The sequence below is a fragment of the Myxocyprinus asiaticus genome, chromosome 14 (assembly GCF_019703515.2).
Source record: "Myxocyprinus asiaticus isolate MX2 ecotype Aquarium Trade chromosome 14, UBuf_Myxa_2, whole genome shotgun sequence".
In the NCBI taxonomy this organism is placed as follows: Eukaryota; Metazoa; Chordata; class Actinopteri; order Cypriniformes; family Catostomidae; genus Myxocyprinus; species Myxocyprinus asiaticus.
The window spans coordinates 8,225,540-8,249,975 of NC_059357.1; the positions used below are offsets into that span (position 1 = coordinate 8,225,540).

At 37.8% G+C, this 24,436-nt stretch overlaps 2 protein-coding genes across 4 annotated transcripts; both read right to left on the minus strand.

The window, feature by feature from the left end:
* Positions 1–13,507: 13,507 nt before the first annotated feature.
* On the minus strand, positions 13,508–17,628 carry LOC127452335 (testis-expressed protein 33-like). Of its 3 annotated transcripts, XM_051717746.1 has the most exons (5): positions 17,488–17,624; positions 17,216–17,294; positions 16,905–17,037; positions 16,628–16,738; positions 13,508–14,407 (listed from the first exon to the last, which is right to left on the minus strand). In XM_051717746.1, exons 2-5 carry the CDS (start codon positions 17,258–17,260, stop codon positions 14,325–14,327), a joined length of 372 nt encoding a protein of 123 aa, XP_051573706.1. In that variant the 5' UTR covers positions 17,261–17,294; positions 17,488–17,624; the 3' UTR covers positions 13,508–14,324. The 3 variants fall into 3 exon arrangements, with proteins under 3 accessions (XP_051573706.1, XP_051573707.1, XP_051573705.1); XM_051717747.1 differs by having other exon boundaries at positions 16,977–17,037; positions 17,216–17,628; XM_051717745.1 differs by having other exon boundaries at positions 17,216–17,628.
* Positions 17,629–18,426: 798 nt separating this feature from the next.
* LOC127452334 (SUMO-conjugating enzyme UBC9-like) lies at positions 18,427–23,480 on the minus strand. The gene is made up of 7 exons (XM_051717744.1): positions 23,122–23,480; positions 22,807–22,889; positions 22,546–22,629; positions 20,027–20,099; positions 19,663–19,772; positions 19,083–19,162; positions 18,427–18,916 (listed from the first exon to the last, which is right to left on the minus strand). Exons 2-7 carry the CDS (start codon positions 22,870–22,872, stop codon positions 18,853–18,855), a joined length of 477 nt encoding a protein of 158 aa, XP_051573704.1. The 5' UTR covers positions 22,873–22,889; positions 23,122–23,480; the 3' UTR covers positions 18,427–18,852.
* Positions 23,481–24,436: the final 956 nt, after the last annotated feature.

Below are 24,436 nucleotides of genomic sequence, written 5' to 3' on the forward strand. Positions count from 1 at the left end.
ATCTTCTTACAGTACAGTACAAACTGTTTTGTCCTGTGAACTCTACTATTATGTTTGTGTGTGGAGCAGGTGTTTAAAACACTTTCAGAAAGTGTGATTTTATTATGTGTATTGCCTCTGATTTGACACCGAATTTTCAGGAAACTCAAGATGAAAAGAATAAGCCGTCACAACCGGAGAGGAAAAAAAAAAAAAAAAGTTTCAGTGGTTTTTAAGATCAAACCACGTAAATGAGGCTGTCAGTTTTACGTTACATTGATACCACATCTTACGGCAAAAAGACATCAGTCGCAGAAAATTTCCCCACAACGCTTGCCAAAATGTCTGTAGAGTTGTCTGTATTTGACTTGCAAAGCTTTGAATGGTCTAGCTCCACAGTAATTAAGTGAACTTCTGAGATATTATATTCCGTCACGTTCATTACGATCACAAAATTCTGGCTTGGTAATAATTCCAAGAATATCAAAATCCACAAGAGGTAGATCCTTTTCATATTTGGCTCCTAAACTATGGAATAGTCTCCCTAACAATGTTCGGGATGCAGACACACTCACTGAGTTTAGACTCATCTATTAGCCAGGAATACACCTAATTTATACATCAACTCACAATTTGGTTGCTTTAGTTAGGTCTGCCGGAACCAGAAACAGTGATCGTGATCTATAACTCTGCATAAAATTGAATGGCATCTGTGCTAATATTCTTTTATTTGTTTCCATTTGTTTCCATTCCATATCCCGAGGTAACCAGAATAGGCCAGATCCAGCTCCGTTCCTGCTTGGTGTCGGACTCCACTGCTACATGTCTCTGAGTGATGACGACAAACTACAGCTGGTGCTAGCCAGACATCACTTCAGTCTTTTGACTTCAGAGGATGAACTGATGCCAACTCCAACTGTAAGACATGGGATACTTCATATACCACTGCCTGAAACTTGGACTTATGACGGTTCCCACCGAACCTCACCGAAATGACTTGAACTGCGATGCACCTCACTGATCTCTGCCTGCATCACCTTTGTCTATTGATAGACTACACTCTTTAAATGGAATACACAGACTATCAATTAATTGCCAACAAAACTCTTCATCAGCCAACTAACAAAGGACAATGCATTTATGTGAACTTCTGCAGTTAATCCAGGATGGACTTCAAAGACATTAGTCATTAATCTTAAAGTTCATAAAAAATATATTTTCTTTTTTTTTTTAAACACTGGACCTTAATGCTTACTTAATTTACACATTTTAAACCATGACTTGCACTATACATAAGTAATATTGGCATTATATTCATGCTCTTAGCTAGGTGGGAACTGGCCCCCACAGTGAGCCTGGTTTCTCCCAAGGTTATTTTTCTCCATTAACCAACATCTTATGGAGTTTTGTGGTCCTTGCCACAGTCGCCTTCAGCTTGCTCACAGGGGTTCTAAATACAATTATTATTTAATTTTTGTACTCAATTTACAATCATATTTAATCAAACTACACAATGATGACTCTAAGACTTTATAGATATTACAGTTTCATTTATTTATTTTTTTGTTAATGCAGAATTTTCTGTAAAGCACTTTGAAACGTTGTGTGTTGTGAAAAGAGCAATACAAATAAAAATGACTTGACTTGACATGTACAATCTATTTTATGTCCAAAAATGCATAATGTGCAAAAATTAAGCTTTGAAAAAAAAGCTTGAAAAAATCCATTCCAACCAATCTAATGATACAAATAAGTAAAAACATATTCTTTAAACAACGACCAGGGTATTCATTATCTAAAATTTTCTTTACAATATGTCTAGAATGATGGCATTACAGTTAATGTGCCTGAAGCACTAAAGTGCATCTAGTAATGGTATAGCAAAAGGAACCAAAGGGTTCTGGCATATAACTCCTTCTGATTAACTTATTTTCACAACAGATTTGTCATTGTGTTTTCAATGTAATTTTTGTTTGTCAATCAGCGTACCAGTGATCAACCATAAGAACTTGCATTTTCCTAATTGATTGCAGTTTTTCTCCATTAAAAATATTATGAGCATAAAAATTGGTATATTGGAGCACACACCTTAATGAATAATGACAGCATGCACTGGACTCCACAAGTTTGTGCAAAACCTGGCAATCAATGCTATTCCAGCATGACTTGAAAATGCTCCAAAGAGCATCTTGTGTGCTTCAGAGAGAGCAAGGAAATCTGACCTATATGTCATACGTACAAAGAAGTTTGTCTAGTCAGCTGCAAATCTGCTTACTTGATTAGCTACCTAGAAATAGGGCAGAATCTTACATATTTCTTATTCATTTTGTCATTGCATTCCTTTGTTTAAAATTTTTAAAAACACTAAAACTTTGCTTACTTCCAGGTTTAAATTAGATTTTGATTCCGATTTGATTGTCAATGTGGATTAAAGACTTTTGACTGCCACTGATATCCTCCTGAGACCCAAGCGTGACTGCTGTGTCCATATTCCATTTCCCTTTTTGATTTGTAACTAGTCATACCTAATAAACTAAGTAAAATTAAAACATTATTCATTTCTAGCACAAATAGTTTTCCTAAAAATGTATGCCCTCATATGTGGACAGCGGGACTATGTTTTGAAATGTTAAATAATACCAAGCTTTAGAAAGTCATATTTAATTATTTTTTTTCAACAAATTGTTTATGTTTCCAGGAGTGTTGGTTATTCATGTTTTTGAGACATTACAGCTGATTTTCTGTAAAGCTGCTTTGGAACAATATGTATTGGGAAAAGCACAAATAAAAAAACTATATAAATAACAATTATTTGACTTGATTTTACAATGTTTTTTTTTCTACTTTGGCAAAAAAATCTCAATGTTCTCTCTTTGCACTCTCAAACAAACAAGTGAAAGCCAGTGCTGAAGCATTTTACCCATCAGAAATTGGCATAATTATTTCTGATACAAGTAATGGTCAGCATCGTCCAATCACTGCCAACCATGTTAAAATAAAATTATACATTATAAATTTTGAATCTAAGTACTGATTGTCCCAAGTCTGCCAAACATGTTAAAGGTGCACTCAGTAATTTTTTCCTCATTAAAAAAAGTTTAACTCCAAAAGACATGAATTGTAATTTTGACCACTCACATTAAAATGAAGACTCCAGTCATATCAGTAACCTTATAAAAGCTGTTTTATTCTACATGGAGAGGGTCTGCACATGGGGGCTGCCATGTTTGAATCACATGACCAGCCGAATACTACTCGCTTAATCTCAGTAACCCTCCTGTTATTTGACACTTTCACTCATTGATTATGTAATCATGGCTAGCTGTGAATACTACATTTCTACAATGGTACTGTATCTGCAACTGAAAACTATTGATTTTAAATGATGCTGCATCCAAGCCGCTAGGTGTCAGTGTAAGTCTAAGATGACACAAAGACAAACGTTACTGAGTGCACCTTTAAATGGTTCATCTGCAGCCTGAAACTTAACTTTTGTTCGGAAGTTTGGATTGAATGCACTTGGCTTCATAGGAAAGCTATAGGATTCTTCCTTGCTCCCTATTTAGTGAATGACTTGACCTCCAGTGTGCTGTCTGTCTGCACTGGTCTCAGAACAGTTTGAAATGAGCCGTATTTTTATCCTAACTCCATACAAAGCCTCTGAAAGCAAAAAAATTTTTCTCAATTTTCTTAAATGCACAGTAATATATAGGATTTCTAATGAAAACCTTATGCTATTGTACATATTAGTGTACATTGTGTTTATCAGTGTGCCGTTTTGCGATAAATCACTAAAATTTTTAAAATGGTGTATCTAATTAAACTAGAGACTCTGATCTTTAGATTCAAACAAGTTTCAATGTAAAAACATAATTAGGTTTCTTACCAGATGTAATTTTGTTGCCGTTTCTCCTCAAAACAAACTCCACTGTGATCGGCGCCATGTTGTTTTGTCATATGACTCCGTACAGTGAAAAATTAACCCTTTACTGACAGCCCAGAGTCTCCTGAACTGAGATCAGTCGGTTTTTAATTAAATTAAATTATGCGTGGCATATAGTGAAGCCAAATTACAACATCCAATCATGTGTATGTGGGGTCGCACAAGGGTATAATGCTATATTTCTCATCTTTAATCTACTACAACTGGATAAACAATCTATGACCAATGCTAAGAACGTTAAATCATTTCATTCAGAAAACAGTTTTAACTGAGTCAAAATTTCTAGGCCTACGAAACTGAGCTTTTAGTCGACACCAAGATGTGAATAAACTCTCCATAATGCGCATTAAAAACTTGCACGTTCGTTTGAGGTGGATAATGTTTTTATTGGCTAAGAAAGCGCTTAAACTACAATGGAAACACACAGAATTTATTTAAAGAATATAGATGCTCATCAAAAAAGTCATGTGACTCTGCTTCAACAAGCCATGTGAATACATAATTTGCACAGAGAATATCATCAAAATCATCATATAGCATCTCAAATGTTGCTCTGGGTATTCTGAATGCCAAAGCCAATCATCGAAATGATTTTCTACTATTACCTCCCTGAACTACCTGACACACTTTCGCTCCCAGACATTAGGCATCTGCCACTGAACGCAAGCAAACATAATGTTTTTAGAGTGTTTTATCTGCACGCTCTAAACCCTAAGTAATTCATTACATTTAATTAATTAAAGAGCCACCATGTCTTCAGCTTCCATTTTCATTTCTATTTTGGGCCAATTTCCCAAGAGGTGATGATTTTATTTTCTTAAACATATGGGATTGAAACGCTGTTTTTTTTTTTTTTTTTGCACAAATTAAATTTGTAACTTTGATGGAAACATAGGTGCATCGATTACTAATCCAGCCGATTCATATGCATCGATCTAGAAGTAGGATTTTTTTTAATCAAGAATCGTTAGTTTTGGTCATTAATCAGTTTAAAATGCTCAAAATCGATGAATCGCCATTCGGCAAAACAGTGTACAATATTTTAAAATGTATAAATATTAGTTACAGGTGCTGCATGGTTCTCTAATGCACCTCTACTGCTGCACTCTTCCTTCACCCTTCAAGGGATCGCAGCCACTCTTTGTTCTGTCCGTAACTCTAATTGAAACTTTTTCTGAGTAGCTTTCGAGCACCGATCTCTCCTTAGGCCAGCCACTGAGAATCACATCAGCAAATGTCAGCTCACAACGCTCTTGTCTCGAGTCAAATGCGCTCAAACCATTGATACAGCTGCAAGTCATTGCTTGGCCACTACTGGAATAAAATTCTGTCATTGTGGGGAAACTTAACAGTTATTCTCTATAAGATAAAATGGTGCTATTTAACTGCTTTCATTGTTTAGTTGGGGACTTGGCGTGCACAAAACATTCAAGCTTAAGTCATTTTCATTTTCAAGCTTTCCTTTAATTGCATATGAGGCCTTGAGGAAACTAAATGTAGTCAGATGATTTTACTTTAATGTTGTAATATTTGGATTTGTTTTCTGATTCAGGGTTCCCACTGACCTGGAAAACCTGGAAATATTAGGGAATTGTAAAATTTTCCAGGCCTGGAAGTGTCATGCAAATTAATAAACTCTTAAAAAATCATTGATATTCTATAAATAAAATATAGAATTCTTTCGTAGTTATGCTCAGCTCTAAATATTTTATAAGCATATTGCACTTCTTTGTTGTTTTTCAAGTAACCTGTGCATTTACTGTTTTTAATATTACTTAAGTTATAAACAATCCTTTTTTGTTTGTTGATATTTAAATTTTATTGATTCACAAAACAGGACTATCAAATTGCTTGAAACAAGAGAAGAGTATTTCTATAGGGAGAGATTGTAGCAGGTAGTTGAATTTTGGAATTCAATTCATTTTAAAAACATTAACCTTCCCAGTCAATGACAAATGTAATGAAGCCCACCTGCCCACATCGCATGAAAACCTTTTTATTAAAGGGTCAAAATTAACTAACTAAATCACACAAATTTGCTGGGAATAAAATATCCAAATACTTAATGCCCTGTTTGGGCCACTGGAAGGCGCCTGGCTGAAAAGCTTCTTACCAGGCAGTACACTGTCAGAGCCAAAGCTTCGGATTTAGACCAATTGACTCTGTATCCTGAGAATGTAGAAAAGGAATTAATAATTCTATGGAGGCAAGACATAGACCTAGTAGGGTCGGAGATGAATAATAAAATATAATCTGCGTAAAGCAAAAGCTTATGCACCACACCTCCCGCAATCACCCCTGGAAAATCATCCTCCTTTCTTATTGCGGCTGCTAATGGCTCCAGGGCAAGACAGAACAATAATGGGGAAAAAGGGCAACCCTGCCGGGTGCCCCTATTCGGAGTAAAATAATCTGAAATTAATCCATTTGTTTGTACCGTTGCTGCCGGGTGTCTATAAAGTAACTTAATCCATTGAATAAAAGTATTCCCGAACCCGTACATTTCCAAAATCTTAAAAAGATAATCCCATTCTACCATATCAAACGCCTTTTTGACATCAAGTGAGATGGCAGCGACCGGAGTCTGATCATTCGCCCCTGACTACATGATATCGATGAAACGCCTAATGTTATCAGAAGAGCTACGGCCCCGAATAAACCCCACCTGTTCTATTAGATCTATTAATTGGTTAGCCAAAATTTTTGTCAATATTTTAATGTCTAGCTGGATCAGGGAAACTGGACGGTAACTCGCTTGGATCTTTGTCCTTTTTAAGAATCACACTGATCCGGGCTTGTATCATAGTTGGCGGAAGCTTTCCATTCATTAATGATTCCGTATAAACTTCTAGCAAGAGTGGAGCCAGTTCTGTAGCATAAGATCTAAAAAAATTCAATATTCCCTTTCAATTCCACGAGTTCTTGTGTTTTGGATTTTTTTGGTGAATGAGGCATACTGTATAATCTGGCCCCTAAGAACCACCTTAAGTGCCTACCAAGCCACACCCACAGAGGATACTGAGGACCAGTTGGTCTCCATATAGACATTGATTTCAGCCTTTAGCATTTGTTGGAATTCAGGATTTTGAAAGAGGGATACATTAAAGCACCAACTATATGATTTCCTTTTCTTCATGTGGCAACACCTCTAAACACACCAGGGCATGATCTGAGTCTAAAATGTTTCCGATTGAACAATCAACAACAGATGAAATGAGGGACTTCTATTCTAGAGTAAATCTTATGGACTGATGAAAAAAATGTATAGTCCCCACTAGATGGGTTCAAAAGCCTCAAAATGTCTAAGACAAAAATTTTTATACATCCTGTGAAGCGTCAATGTTGCTCTAGGGGGCTTGCACACTTTTGCTTCACTATGATCAAGGACTGAGTCCATCAAAACATTAAAGTCTCCTCCCAATATTATATCATGAGGGGTGCCAGCGGCTTGCAACATCCCTTCGAGATCTATTAAAAAGCCCTGATCATCGATGTTAGGTGCATAAATATTAGGCAAAATAAGACTTTGTCACTGAATTTCAGCTAAAACCATAATGACTCTTCTTAATTTATCTTTACTCTGTTTGAGAGATTTGAATTGTAGATGTTTACTTATCAGTGTAATGACTCTTCTGCTCTTACTCGAGCCAGCACTATAAAAGAGAATGTCCACCCCATATCTTTCCAAATTTATCAGCTTCCTGCGGAGAAAGGTGCATTTCTTGAAGAAACACTATATCATATTTCTTACGCTTAAGAAGAGAAATAACCTTCCTTCTTTTTATGGGGTGCCCCAACCCATTCACATTCCATGTGGAGAGAGACAATCCACTCATATTAACAATTGACATTATTAGTGTAACAATCAAATCCCAAACATCCCTTAGAACAAAAAAACAAAAAAAAAAACAAAAAAAAAACAGAAAAAAGAAAATGTGTGCATTAACCCCACGCACGACAGCGCCAGCTGGCGTCCATCCCTCCAAACTCAAATAGTCCATGTACGCCTTCGAGAACCCCTGCGACAACTTCGCTGTCTGATTGCTCAAGTCTGGTGTTTCTATACACATTTAGTGAGACAGAATTATACAGCAAATGATCATCTATAAAACAAACTCCAACCAATAGGCAGAATAAACACAAAGAGCATGTAGATCATCCATAAAACTGTCCTGAAGGTGTGTTATTCTACAAAATAAACTCCAGCTGCTGGGTGGAACCAGCACAAAAAGAACACGCAGATTATTCAAACAGTCAAAAGAATGTTCAGTGAACTAGTCCACACGGCTGCAATGTGAGTAGAAGTAAATGACTTACTCCAATGACTTTGCAAGAAATACTCCACAAGATAAACTCCAGCCGATAGGCGGCACCAGCACAAAAAAAAAACATGTAGTTTCCTCTAACTGTCAAGCAGATGTTCAGTGAGCAGGCCCATTCGGCTGCAACATGATTGTAAGCAAATGACTTACTCACTCCAATGACTTTGCCAGAAATAGTCCACAAAATAAACTCTAGCCGATAGGTGGAACCAGCACAAAAAGAGCGCATAGAATCTTCAAACAGTCAAGCGAATGTTCAGTGAGCCAGTCCATTCACCCGCAACGTGAGCACCACAACACGACCCACTCACTTCATTGACTTTATGAAGGACATCGCTTGCTGTGGGCATGTGAATGTTTTACGGCCATCCTTAGCATCTATTCTCAATTTGGCCGGGAATATCAGTGCAAAAGCAACCTTCTGTTGATGTAAAAGTTTCTTGCATTCCTTGAATCGATCACATTTCTCTCGTTGAGTTTTTAAAGTCTGGGAATAAGAAAACTGTGGTTCTTCCAAGAAAGCCTTCCTTTACTCCTCGCCTCACATAACACAAGATCTTTATCGGATGATTTCAGAAATTTGGCCAGAATTCATCGGGGCCTGTCTCCCTCAGCGGATCGCCGGAACACTGTGAGCTCGCTCGATTTCCAGCATATGCACACGTCCGATCCTCGCAGGGCGTGACATGACATTTACAAATTTTGAATTTGTACAGCAGTAACTATTTTAAACGCTTGAAGTCAGTGTTACATATTGCTCCTTTAATTAGTTTGTCTTTCTTTTTCTTGCCTACTACACATTAGGGGAAGTATTTAAAGAATCCTATAAATGCATAAAAAATACAAAATCAAATTGTTAATTAAATCAGTAATTGAATCAAATAGAATTTCAATGTGTATCGAATCCAATCGTTCTGAATTTGCAAAAATAGTTTTGAATCAAAAACCTATGAATCGTAAATTGATTCGCATTCAACCCAAAGATTCACACCCTTACAAATTTGTTTTGTGTCACTTTTGCTTTGATCCAATGTGACAAGTGACAGAAACTTATCAGAATCAGAATCAGCTTTATTGCCAAGTATGCTTACACATACAAGGAATTTGTCTTGGTGACAGGAGCTTCCAGTGTACAACAATACAAAAACAATACAAAAACAGCAGCAAGACATAGATAATAATAAAAAATAATTATACACATACGTTCAGACACACACACACACACATACATACATACATACATACATACACATGGGTAGTGCAAATCTAATACAATCTGTTATGTACAGTGCAAGTTTTTTTTGTTTTTTGTTTTCTCAGAGGAATGAAATGGCGGAAGAGGTTGGATAAATATAAAAAAGACTAAACTGTGTATTGCACATAGTTATTGCTCAATGGGGCAATTTAACTGTTCATGAGATGGATAGCCTGAGGGAACAAACTGTTCCTGTGCCTGACGGTTCTGGTGCTCAGAGCTCTGAAGCGTCAGCCAGAAGGCAACAGTTCAAAAAGGTAGTGGGCAGGGTGAGTGGGGTCAAAAGTGATTTTTCCAGCCTTTTTCCTCACTCTGGAAGTGTATAGTTCTTGAAGGGGGGGCAGGGGGCAACCAATAATCCTCTCAGAAGTCTGAACTGTCCTTTGTAGTCTTCTGATGTCTGATTTCGTAGCTGAACCAAACCAGACAGTTATTGAAGTGCAGAGGACAGACTCAATGACTGCTGAGTAAAACTGTATCAGCAGCACCTGTGGCAGGTTGAATTTCCTCAGCTGGTGAAGGAAGTACAACCTCTGCTGGGCCTTTTTCACAATGTGGTCAATGTGGGTCTCCCACTCAGGTCCTGTGAGATGGTAGTGCTAGGAACCTGAATGACTCCACTGCTGCCACAGTGCTGTTTAGAATGGTGAGGAGGGTCAGTGTTGGGGTGTTCCTCCTAAAGTCCACAATCATCTCCACTGTTTTGAGCGTGTTCAGCTCAAGGTTGTTTTGACTGAACTAGACAGCCAGCTGTTCAACCTCCCTTCTATATGCAGACTCATCATCATCTCGGATGATGCAGATGACAGTGGTGTCCTCTGCAAACTTCAGGAGCTTGACAGAGGGGTCCTTGGCGATGCAGTCATTGGTGTAGAGGGAGAAGAGTAGTGGGGAGAGCATACATCCCTGGGGGGCACCAGTGCTGATTGTACAGGTGCTAGAAGTGAGTTTCCCCTGTCTCACAAGCTGCTGCCTGTCCGTCAGAAAGCTGGTAATCCACTGACAGATAGACGTGGGAACAGAGAGTTGGTGTAATTTATTCTGGAGTATAGCTGGGATGATGGTGTTGAAAGCCGAACTGAAGTCCACAAAAAGGATCCTTGCATATGTCCCTGGTCTGTCCAGATGTTGCAGGATATGATGCAATCCCGTGTTGACTGCATCATCCACAGACCTGTTTGCTCGATAAGCAAATTGAAGGGGATCTAGAAAGGGTCCAGTGATGTTCTTCAGGTGGGCCAACACTAGTCTCTCAAATGATTTCATGACCACAGACATCAGGGCGACAGGTCTGTAGTCATTTAGTCCTGTGATTTTTGGTTTCTTTGGGACAGGAATAATGATTGAGTGTTTGAAGCAGCATGGGACTTCACACTGCTCCAGTGATCTATTGAAGATCTGTGTGAAGATGGGGGCCAGCTGGTTAGCACAGGATCGAAGACACGCTGGTGAGACACCATCTGGGCCTGAAGCTTTCCTCGTCTTTTGTTTCCGAAAGACACAGCTCACATCATCTTCACAGATCTTAAGTGCAGGTTGAGTAGCAGGAGGGGGGAGGAGGGGGGTTGCAGGAGGTGTTGGTGTTTGTGTGAAGTGAAGGTCAGAGTGGGTGTGGGGTGTGAGATTGGGCCTTACAAATCTGCAGTAGAACACATTCAGGTCGTCAGCCAGTTGATGGTTCCCTACAGGGTTGGGGGTAGGAGTCCTGTAATTTGTGAGTTGTTACATGCCACTCCACACTGATGCAGGGTCGTTAGCTGAAAACTTGTTTTTCAGCTTCTCCGAGTATCTTCTTTTAGCCACTCTGATTTCCTTGTTCAGTGTGTTCCTGGCCTGATTGTTCAAGACTTTATCCCCACCCCTGTAAGCATCCTCTTTGGCCTGACGAAGCTGCCTGAGCTCTGCTGTAAACCACGGTTTGTCATTGTTGAACTTTAAATAAGTCCTAATAGGAATGCACATATCCTCACAGAAACTGATATATGATGTAACAGTATCTGTGAGCTCATCCAGGTCTGTGGCTGCAGCCTCAAAAACACTCCAATCCGTGCAATCGAAGCAGGCTTGTAGTTCCCACTCTGCTTCATTGGTCCATCTCTTTACAGTCCGTACTACTGGCTTGGTTGATTTTAATTTCTGCCTGTAGGTTGGAAGATAATGAACCAGACAGTGATCAGAGAGTCCTAAAGCTACTCTAGGGACAGAGTGATATGCATCCTTTATTGTTGTGTAACAATGATCCAGTATGTTTCTGTCTCTGTTCCTGGGGCATGTGATGTGCTGTTTTGTATTTGGGCAGTTCACGTGTGAGATTTGCTTTGTTAAAATCCCCAAGAATAATAATAACTGAGTCCGGGTATTGTTGTTCTGTGTCTGTGATTTGATCAGCCAGCTGTTGCAGCGCTGTGTTCAAACGCGTTTGGTGCGATATACAGGTGCATCTCAATAAATTAGAATGTCGTGGAAAAGTTCATTTTTTTCAGTAATTCAACTCAAATTGTGAAACTCGTGTATTAAATAAATTCAATGCACACAGACTGAAGTAGTTTAAGTCTTTGGTTCTTTTAATTGTGATGATTTTGGCTCACATTTAACAAAAACCCACCAATTCACGATCTCAAAAAATTAGAATACATCATAAGACCAATAAAAAAAACATTTTTAGTGAATTGTTGGCCTTCTGGAAAGTATGTTCATTTACTGTATATGTACTCAATACTTGGTAGGGGCTCCTTTTGCTTTAATTACTGCCTCAATTCGGCGTGGCATGGAGGTGATCAGTTTGTGGCACTGCTGAGGTGGTATGGAAGCCCAGGTTTCTTTGACAGTGGCCTTCAGCTCATCTGCATTTTTTGGTCTCTTGTTTCTCATTTTCCTCTTGACAATACCCCATAGATTCTCTATGGGGTTCAGGTCTGATGCGTTTGCTGGCCAGTCAAGCACACCAACACCATGGTCATTTAACTAACTTTTGGTGCTTTTGGCAGTGTGGGCAGGTGCAAAATCCTGCTGGAAAATGAAATCAGCATCTTTAAAAAGCTGGTCAGCAGAAGGAAGCATGAAGTGCTCCAAAAGTTCTTGGTAAACGGGTGCAGTGACTTTGGTTTTCAAAAAACACAATGGACCAACACCAGCAGATGACATTGCACCCCAAATCATCACAGACTGTGGAAACTTAACACTGGACTTCAAGCAACTTGGGCTATGAGCTTCTCCACCCTTCCTCCAGACTCTAGGACCTTGGTTTCCAAATGAAATACAAAACTTGCTCTCATCTGAAAAGAGGACTTTGGACCACTGGGCAACAGTCCAGTTCTTCTTCTCCTTAGCCCAGGTAAGACGCCTCTGACGTTGTCTGTGGTTCAGGAGTGGCTTAACAAGAGGAATACGACAACTGTAGCCAAATTCCTTGACATGTCTGTGTGTGGTGGCTCTTGATGCCTTGACCCCAGCCTCAGTCCATTCCTTGTGAAGTTCACCCAAATTCTTGAATCGATTTTGCTTGACAATCATAAGGCTGCGGTTCTCTTGGTTGGTTGTGCATCTTTTTCTTCCACACTTTTTCCTTCCACTCAACTTTCTGTTAACATGCTTGGATACAGCACTCTGTGAACAGCCAGCTTTTTTGGCAATGAATGTTTGTGGCTTACCCTCCTGGTGAAGGGTGTCAATGATTGTCTTCTGGACAACTGTCAGATCAGCAGTCTTCCCCATGATTGTGTAGCCTAGTGAACCAAACTGAGAGACCATTTTGAAGGCTCAGGAAACCTTTGCAGGTGTTTTGAGTTGATTAGCTGATTGGCATGTCACCATATTCTAATTTTTTGAGATAGTGAATTGGTGGGTTTTTGTTAAATGTGAGCCAAAATCATCACAATTAAAAGAACCAAAGACTTAAACTACATCAGTCTGTGTGCATTGAATTTATTTAATACACGAGTTTCACAATTTGAGTTGAATCACTGAAAAAAATTAACTTTTCCACGACATTCTAATTTATTGAGATGCACCTGTACACACTCACCAGAATAAACGAGGAAAACTCCCGCAGCGAGTACAAAGGCTCACAGTTAATAAAGAGCACTTCCAAATTAGGACAGCACATCCTCTTTAACGCTGTTACATTTGTACACCAACTTTCATTGATATAAAAGCATGTTCCACTGCCTCTTGTTTTCTCCGTTAATTCCGCGATGCGATCCGCTCTGAACAGCTAGAAGCCAGGCAGGTGTAACGTACTGTCCGGAATGGCTTCACTCAGCCAGGTTTCTGTGAAGCACAAGGCAGCAGAGGTTGAAAAGTCCTTGTTTGTGCGGGTGAGATGTAGTTCGTCTGTTTTGTTAGGAAGAGAGTGGAGATTTGCTAAGTGAATACTCGGCAGCGCTGTTCGAAATCCGTGCCGACGGAGTTTGACCAGCGCACCGGCTCGTCTCCCTCGCCTGCGTCTCTTCAACAGCAGAGCTGCGCCTCCAACTAAAATGTCTAGCAAAACGTCTGAATATTCGAAAACCAGGAAAAGATTGTCTGGTATATGCTGTTGAATGTTCAGCATTTCTTCTCTGTTAAAACTGACTGGAAAAAGATTACTAAACACAGGACAAACAAACAAAAACTACAAAAGAACTGAGGAGCTCCACACCGAGGCAGCCATCTGCGGCACCATCATGATGCTATCTTATACATTAACTTTGTAAACTCACACAGTATTTGAAGTCCCTTTGGACTGAGCAGCAATAGTAACAGGGTGGGTGTTATTATAACGCTTTTCTGAAATTGTGATAAGGTGTTTATTTGCTGCGGTTTTCAAAAGTGACAAATGTCAGGCTCATTTGGACACACCCTTGCCCTCCATTTCCTTCAGCAGCTTATGCAGTTGTTTCTCAAGTAAGTTCTGCTCTGTCCACTTCACTGCAGGAGAAGAGAAGAAATATGGCTTGGTTAAGTGATTTATTAAGCAAAGACAATTATTTTCTAATATTTAAAGTCTGCTTTTTAAAACTGATTTTGAAGATGTGAGTGGCATTTGCCCATTTCAAAACACACCACTATGAGGCTAGGGTGTTCAGAATGGTTGCCAGAGCGTTGCTTTAAGGTTGCTGTGTTCTGAGTTGTTACTTACAGGCCCAAGTCAAAAGAACCCACCCTCAAGTCTCAATGGCTATGTTCACAATGCAGATTAATGTGGCTCAAATCTGATTTTCTGCTAAAAGAATGTTTTTGTATGGTTGTTCACATGCTGGTGTGAGGCTTCTTAACTAGCTTAACCACCGGTCAACCAACTTCACCAGTTAGGTTTTGCCAGAGAAAAACATGGCTATGCTGGTCCACCAGCTAGACTAGCACCAAACCAGCACTAACCAGTATTAGCCATTTTAGACCAGCATGGAAATTGACCAGCAACAAAACCTGGAATGTAGATCATTATAATATTAATGATTAGCCTACTGTAAATAAATTATAATAAAAATTACAACTAACCGTAATTGCTGCTAATGTAATACAATTACAATGCCTTAGTTACATGAAAGGTTAGTAGAAGAATTATTTATAATCAGTGCTGGGTAGATTACTTCTGCACTGTAATCTGAAACCGATTACAAACTACTCGACTAAAATTGTAGTCAGTAACCTAATCTCTTGGATTTCATTTAAAATGTGATCTAATCTGATTGCTTTTAGATTACTCCTGACCTAATTCTTGTTTATTTGATGTCACATGCATTTGAGTAAGATAAGATTGTACCATTTGTACATATTTCACATAATGTTTAAGAAAAATATTTAAAAAGAAGAATTATTAGAGGGCTCAATAAATTATGAACAGTTTACTGCCTCTGACAGATTAATATGTAGTCATGTAATCGACAAAAAGAAACTGTAATCTTATTATAAGTATTTAAAAATGTAATTTAATCTAATTACAAGGACTTGAGTTTTGTAATCTGATTACATAATCCATATTACATGTAATCTGTTACTACCAAGCACTGTTTATATTTTTTTCAAATTTGCACCGACTTGCTTGTATTGATATAGTTTGAAAAATATACAAACTTAGTTTTCTGTGCGAATGACAACAGTAAGAGCACTGTTACATAAATCCACCTGTCAGGTATCTTTATATGCACATATTTTTCTATTTATGTGTAATCCAAACTAATTGCTAAACTCAACATTTATTATTTTATTTCCTTAAAAAGGAACTGAATTTATTATTTATAAAAGTTTTGATCCACAACAGGCCTACTGTATATATGGGTCAATCAAGGGCGCAAATGACAATAGCTGAGTTAGATTGATGTAAAAAAAAAAAAAAAAAAAAATCACATTAAATCTGACCTGGCTGTTCAGATTGAAAGCATATTGGAAAAAAATCAGATATGTATCCAGTTTATTTCCACAAATGATGGTGTCCCAGATCAGATTTGAAAATGTCAGAATCATTCAATGCGCTTGTGGCTGTTTACACGGTAAAGATCTTTGTCACATGTGAGGGGAAAAAAATCTGATTTGGGCCACAGTCAGCTGTGCTGTGTACGTAGCTTCTGATATTCATGCCCCTTCCTCAGTGTTAGTCGATTGGATTTTTTCTCCCATTTTATTTTCTGCCAGGTGAAAGTCGCAAATCTTGTGAACCTCTCCTCAACAAGCCACATGACTGGAGGTCTAATTCATATTGAGAAAAGAGCTGAACTACTGTAATAATTTATAATTAATTTTTTTTTTTTTATATAAGTATAATTAATAATGTTTTTATAATTATATTTATATATCACACATTATACATTTGCACATATACAGTGAAATTCTTTTTTTCACATATCCCAGCTAAGCTGGGGTCAGAGTGCAGGGTCAGCCATGATACGGTGCCCCTGGAGCAGATAGGGTCAAGGGCCTTGCTCAAGGGCCCAACAGTGGTAACTTGGCAGTGCTGGGGCTTGAACCCCCGACCTTCTGATCAGTAACCCAGAGCCTTAGCCGCTGAGACTTTTGAATCATTGTGGCAAATCTGAGAAACCACAGTAGTTCAGATCATATACCAGCTTGAGCTTCAATTCCATTTATAGAAAGAGACATAATAAGAAACATGTTGAGAGATGAGTCAGGCAAAAATCTTGAAAAACCAACCCAAGTAATCGGTTTTATGGCCGTGCCAGTGCTCTGGATCATGAACAAAGGCTGATGGGGGATGTCGAACATATGAATCCTTGACCAGAGATGACCACACCACAGGAGGCCCTGTAATAAACATACAGTGCAAATTGGCAGAATTTATACAGTGGTTAGGAGCCAATTTTGCAGTTCTGCTTGAAATAAACATATTTGGGATTTGATTTTGGTTGTGGTGAACATGTTTACGTAATACACTAAAAAAATGCGGTTTGTGCACATGTGTGACATGCACCCGGGAAGATGTTTGCACGCTGATAGTGGCCCATCATGCGATAAGATCTGTGCTTATCTGTGTAAACTGAACCTGTATCTGAGTAATGTGGAGCACAAAGCGGAGGAACCTGCGGGCAGAGCACTCTGCTCACCTAAAACACATTCACACAAAAACACAGTTACACAACCATAGAATGAGCATGCATATGTATGTATGCACAAAGATGCACTATTTCGAAAACAATTCCAATGCATCTTTGCAAACAGTTCATATATGATACAATTTGTGAACACTGCAGTATACATAATCCTGGGAAGTGCAGAACTGACCTGGTTCTTGCTGTTTACGTCCTTTGAATGGTCGTTAGTGCTCATCCTGAAATATTCCTTTGGTCCAGCCTTCTTATATCTTTAAATAAACACGATAACCAGAGATAACTAGCTAATTCAGAGGTAGCTGCATTAACCTCCGAAACAAACTTTGTGCAAGTAAACAAATAATGCAGATTCGAATCTTCGGGGTGAATGTTGTTTACAGGTTATTTCAAAAGCAAGTGACGATTAAAAACTGCGAGAAAAACAAAACAAAAACAATAGCAGACCTTTTGAAAATATAGTTCAAGTGGGAGGAAGTCCGTGCCTGCTTTGGTTGGCATGTGGGTGAGACTCAACCTGCGCTTAGCGTCGACATTAATAAATCATCGCGCCGAGACGCCGACACATACCAGCGGTTACTGACATTTCATAAACAAACTCGTGTTATTCAGCAAACAGTCTGAAGGTATTTAAAGGAATATTCCGGGTTGAATACAAGTTAAGCTCAATCGAAAGCATTTGTTGCATAATATAGATCATCACAAAAATAATTTTCACTTGTCCCTCCTTTTCTTTAGAAAAGGCAAAAATCTCGGTTCCAGTGACACACTAACAATGGAAGTGAATGGGCCAATCCGTAAATGTTAAAATACTATTTCAAAAGTATAGACAGAAGACATAATATCAACAAGACATAATCATGTGTTAACATGATTTAAGCATGATAAAATCGCATACTAACCTTATATGTGTACACTTATTCCCAATTTTACAACTTTTTTGCCATAACGATTTAATGTCAACAAACCTTAAAACTCTAAAACGACTGTTATGATGATTTAAACAAAATTATAGCTCAAACAATACATGAGATTTAACTGAAGAATTAAGGTAAGTGCTTTTATAAACTTATAAGCTTCCCATTTCTGCCTTTTAACAGTCCAAAAAGCATCCCCATTCACTTCCATTGTAAGTGCCTCACTGTAACCCACATTTTTGCTTTTTTTTTTTTTTTTTAAATGAGGGAGAAGTCCAAATACATTGTTGTGATAATGAATGTTATGCCACAAACGCTGTCGATTGAGCTTGTATTGAACCCAGAATATTCCTATAAAACATTGCTGAGATAGCGAGATAATACGATGATTGCGAAAAATATACAGTGTTTTTGGATTGTACGCATTATTAAATAAAAATGTATGCTGACATACACAAATAAGCAATGCTTGAATTAACCGCTTTTCTGTTTTATTCAAATAATTCATACACTCATCACATATATATGGCCACACATATGAAATGTCATGAAACAGTAAAAAAGTAAATAACTTTCATAATGTTTATATAGGCTATATACAAAAACCCTTTATCAATTACATCTTTGCTCTGGGTAAAAATGGTTCCATAGCGACTGAACTTTAACCAGTTTCATCAATAATAATAATAATAATAATAACCTTCACCATCACGTTATGTAACAACACTTGTAACAGATCAGTCAACATCAACATCGGTCTTCATTTTCTTTCTTTTAATTAAGTGCTGAAAACCAATCAAATCTTTATTTACACTCAACAACTGCAATTTTGGGGTTTTTATTTCGTGCTGAACAATTGGCTGGGCACAGGCTGTTAGATTGTGCATCTGCTGCTCTATGTTGGAGCGAATCTCTTAGCTTGTGCCCGCACACGCTTTTCGTAGTCCATCCTGTTTTGACTGCAGGAGAAAGAGAGAGAGAGACAGAGCGACAGAGAGAGAGAGAGAGATAAGCATGATATCAGATATGGCTTTATCAAAGTTGTGGGTTTGGTATATGTCCACATCTTTGTAGTAAAAATATTAAAGCTGTGCATGCAGGATTTGGCTATGTGTCTGTGCTTACCAGTATATCGTATAGGCCTCTGCCTGTGCTGGATCCTGAATGTTGGGCTCATTCAGGAGCTCTTGGATGCCCAGTAAAATCTACAACCACAACAATACAATATATCACAGTTTCTCAGTGAATTTGCATTCAAAAACCCCTGCTGTTTGTGTAAGTTTTATAACATATCTCCAAGTGATCCTACAATTAAAGGGATAGTTCTTTCTTTCCATTTTTAACGCCATACCAGCTTCTATGGCTATATTCATGGCGAGAGCCAACTTAGTTATTCAAGAGTAAAACTAAAAAGGTTTTAAGATTCAGTGTTCAGCAGAAGAAAGTCATACACATCTGGGATGACATGAGGGTGAGTAAATGATTAAATGAATTTTCATTTTTTGGGTGAACTATCACATTAATATTTAAGTGTGAAATTTCTGTCCCACTAGCGGTGCCAAACAGAATTGCAAAAATGATGTCTGTTTCCCCTCTGACAATCTATTTGTTGCTGCTAGTGGTGCTGCTTATTTACACAATTACACACTACGCCTTTAAAGACAGATATATGCAAATGTGTATGTGTGGGTGTATATTAGCTTACTTGTTTAATAGTGATGGCTGGCCTCCAGTCCTTTTCTTCCTCCAGAATGGAAAGACACACTGTACCTGAAGGATAAACGTTTGGGTGGAAGATCGGAGGCTCAAACTTACCTGAGAATAAATGATAAGGGGTAAAATCAACGTTCTACAAATAAAAGCTTTTATGATCTTCCAACTCAATCAGAAAAACTGTCTGTTAACACACGTTTTCTATTCTCTTAAATTAATGTAAATGTAAAACTGTATTTAAAAAGTGAAGTGAGCTGAAATTAGTAATTTGTTTAATTGCAGTAATAAGTGATTAACTTATTACATACACTTTCTGGCCGCAAAATGCCTCCTCTCGTTGAAAAAAGCAAACTTACATTTTGGTGGGGAAGATGGGTAATCATCCTTAAAGAGCATTCTCAGTTTGTACAGACCTCCTTCCCAAAGAGTCTACAGAAAACAGAAAGACATTTTCAAACAATGAACAGAAGTTTTTGCAATATTTTACAGGTAGGGATACACCAATGTATCGGCCACCGATATTTATTGGGCAATTACTGACCAAATAAAAAAAAACAATGGTTTAATATATAAATAATTACATACATTTATTTGGTCGTATAAAGTTTATAATTATTTCTGTGCGTAATATAAAGAAAAATCTACCAAAATAAATGAAATCTGAAAAAAACAAAAACATGTAAAATATGCATTATTGTTTTTTTGTAATGTTCTATCATAATGTCAACTGTTCTATTGTTCAGAAGTGCCATAATGAGTGCAAACATGTTTTAGAAATACAAAATAACCTTTTTCCCCCCATCAATTGTCCTGTCAGCATATTATTATTTTTTTTTATCTTTTTTTTTTTTTTATTATTATATTTATCTTTCATTTTGGCTGTCTAAATATTCTGGCCTGTCATGTGTTGCAAACAGATCCACTCCATGTTCAGTAGAAATTTATGATTAGGACCAGAAAATAGCTTTTGCAGCTCTTTGTACATTTTTAAAGTATAATTTCTAAGCAAAAAAAGTAAGTGACAAAATATCAGCATCGGCCTGCATTTTAAAAATTTATTTTATTTTTTTTAATTTTTTTTTAAATCGGTATCTGCCAAAAATGTTCATATCAGTGCATCCATAAAATTTTGCATAATCATAGACATTTCTGAAATAGTTTAAAGGCATACTAAAATGAAAATTCTCTCATCATTTACTCACTCTCATGCCTTCACAGATGTTTCTGACTTACTTTCTTCTGCTGAACACAAAGATTTTTAGAAGAATATTTCAGCTCTGTACGTCCATAAAATACAAGTGGATATTGATCAGGCCTTTAAAACCCCAAAAAGCACAGGCAATCATAATAAAAGTAATCCATACGACTCCAGTAGTTAAATTAATATCTTCTAAAGGGATAGGATCGCTTTGTGTGAGAAACAGATCAATATTTAAGTCCTTTTCACAAAAGTTTTGTTTACATTCTGTCGCTCTCCAAAGCGCATCCACGAGGGGGCTTCTCGCGTGAAGCAAGCGCGCTGGAATGTTCAGATGAAAGCAAAACCAATGAGGCTTATGAACAGCATTCTCTTGTAAACAAATTGATCTGCACTTCTGGTTGTATCGTGTCAGTTCTCACGTGAACATGCCAACGCGAGAGGTGGCATGAACAGAGTCCCCTTGTGGACGAGCTTAGGAGTAGAGGCCTGCCCGCAGGACCTGACGCAACAGAGTGCGACTCAGGACAAGTTTTGATTGCCGAGTGCTGGTGCGGGCGGAAAGACACCGATGTGTGTGTGGGAAAATGGAGAAATAAATTATTCATGGGACTCCCACAAAATATAAATATCTAAACATAAAATAAAAATGACTTCAATTTCATTTATGTTTTTAAGGTACAGAATGTTATTCGTGTTAATCTTCGAAGATTTTGCAGGTGGAAGTGGGACAAAAATATGATTTTTTTTGCAGAAGCAGGACAGAATCTTACAGGAGTGGGAATGAAAAAATTAGTGTAGACTTCTATCTGCGGAATTTTGCATGTGGGAGTGGGACAAAACTTGAAAGTTGCGGGTGGGAGTTTGACAAAATATAACATATTGCAGGAGCAAGATAGAATCTTACGGGAGCGGGACTGAAAAATTAATGTAGACGCCTACCTGGTGGATTTTGCAGGTGGGAGCAGGGCAAAATGTGAAAGTTGCAGGCGGGAGCTTGACAAAATATAAAATATTTTTTACGGGAGCGGTACAGAATCTTACGGGAGTGGGACTGAAACATTTGCGTAGACCTCTACCTGCGGGATTTTGCGGGCAGGAGCGGGACAAAATGTGACATTTTTTGTGGGAGCAGGACATTATCTTATGGGAGCGGAACAGAAAAATTTGCATAGACCTCTACCTGCAGGATTTCAAGGGTAGGAGTGGGTCAAAATGTGGAAGTTGTGGGTGGCAGAGGGACAAAATTAGACTTTTTTTTTTTTTTTGTGGGAGCACGATTGAATCTCTTGGGAGCGGGTCTGAAAAATCCATCCCGCACAGACCTCTACTAGTATTGATCCGTTTCTCACCCAAAGCGATTGTTTCGCTTGAGAAGACATTAACTTAACCACTTGAGCCTTATGGATTACTTTTATGCTGCTTTTATGTGCTTTTTGGAGCTTTAAAGTGTTGATCACCATTCACTTGCATTGAAAGGACCTACAGAGCTGAGATATTCTTCTAAAAATCTTTGTTTGTGTTCTGCTGAAGAAAAGAAATTTATAAACATTTGTGATGGCGTGAGAGTGAGTAAATGATGAGAGAATTTTCATTTTTTGGGTGAACTATCTCTTTAAGAGACAATCGTGGTTTGTGCAGAGGGATGTTTGAAAGTTGATATATACACTTATTTACCCCCTTTTTTCCTGGTATTGCACACTCCCAGTTCATTAGATTCATGGTGCCATCTGGGTTCTTGGTTGGTACAGCCACAAACCCCTACAGAAAAAAACAACCAAAAGTACAAGTTACATTGCACTGAATTCACACTAAAACAGACAATTTAACTTAAGACAGCCAAAGAGATTTATGACTATTTTATTCATACACATTGCAGACTAACTGAACAGTTTGCAAGCTCAGCTTTCGATCATCGTGTGTTAGTGTGTCCCTTACAAAAGGATGATCTTTTCTCCAGGCTTTGCGCTCCTGTGACAGTCTACTCAAAGCAATTCCAGACATGGTTCAACAACGCCGCCCTGTGAACAGATGTGTTTACAATCAACCATCAAACGTTTCGTTAGTGCATCCATAAAGCAAAAATAAAGATAACAATATGAATATTCTGGATGGACACAGTGTAAACACTTTTAGTGAACTAATTTCAACAGGATAAAGCGTTAACATGAAACTTGTTTTGCCAAGCTTACGCATGTTATTTTATTAGCATTATGTGGCTAGCTGTCACATTACAGTTTCTTGCTTACTTACCTTCAAACAATGTTCAGAAATACCTTTCCCAGTCAATAAAAAACGTCTTAATAAAAATAAAAACCTCACAAATAAGAAGTCGAACGCTTAAAAAGATAAAACTGTGTCACGAGAATGCGTTGCCACCCAGCTAATTATGGCTAGTGTCTGATATATCAATGTTTTGAATTTTGTGGAAAGCCCGTGAATATGCTAAACTGGTGATAAAATGTTTGCAGATCTTACAACGGGTTTAAATAGCGTCCATTTTTATGAGAGTACTAAAGAAAAACAGGTCGTGAATGTAGTAGAATGGAGAACAGCGCTTGTTTGTTATTGCTCACAGGACCCTCAGGCAGTATCCGAGGCGTCTATCAGCGTCCATCGTGTTCGGCCATTTAAAGTGTGGCAGAGGAAAACACGTTCAATGGCAGATAAAGATGGGTCATTTTCAAAAAATCTTTACATTCCGACTTACAAAATATTGACATTTTAAACTCAGTTCAGATCAGTTTTCGCCCATAAATGTTGAGTATTTTATTATTTAAAGGTGCACTCAGCAGTGTTGGGTGTAATGCATTACTAAGTAAATTACTGTAATTAAATTATTTTTAATTGAAAAAAAGTAAGGGATTAATTTACATTTTTCTGTAATTTAATTACAGTTACTTCTAATGTAATTGTGTTAAATACTTTATAGACTATAGACAGGGTTGGGAGGGTTACTTTTGAAATGTATTCCACTACAGATTACAGAATACTTGCTGTAAAATGTCATTTGTAACGTATTTCGTTAGATTACTCAAGGTCAGTAACGTATTCTAAATACTTTGGATTACTTCTTCAGCGCTGGTAGATTTTTTCACTTCTTTTGACTCTGTCAGTATAGTAAGACAAAATACACATGTTAAAAATACATTCTCTGAAAAACCTAAATATCTTATGCAGTGTTGTTTCTAAAACAAGATAAATCAAATTGATCTTGTTTTAAGGATTTTTAGATATTTTTACAGGAAAACAATACAAAAATTTACATTTACATTTATTCATTTGGCAGACGCTTTTATCCAAAGCGACTTACAAAAGAGGAAATCACAAAGTTTCAATAGCATCAGAATAGTATTCAAAACAGAATAAAGTGCAACAGGAATTTTTTTTTTTTTTTTTAATGACTGGTTAAGTGCTCATGGAAAAGATGTGTTTTTAGTCATTTTTTGAAGACAGAGAGTGAGTCAGCTTCACGGATGGAGTTGGGAAGATCGTTCCACCAATGTGGTATGATGAAGCTGAAAGTCTGGGAAAGTGTTTTGGTGCCTCTCTGTGTTGGTACAACAAG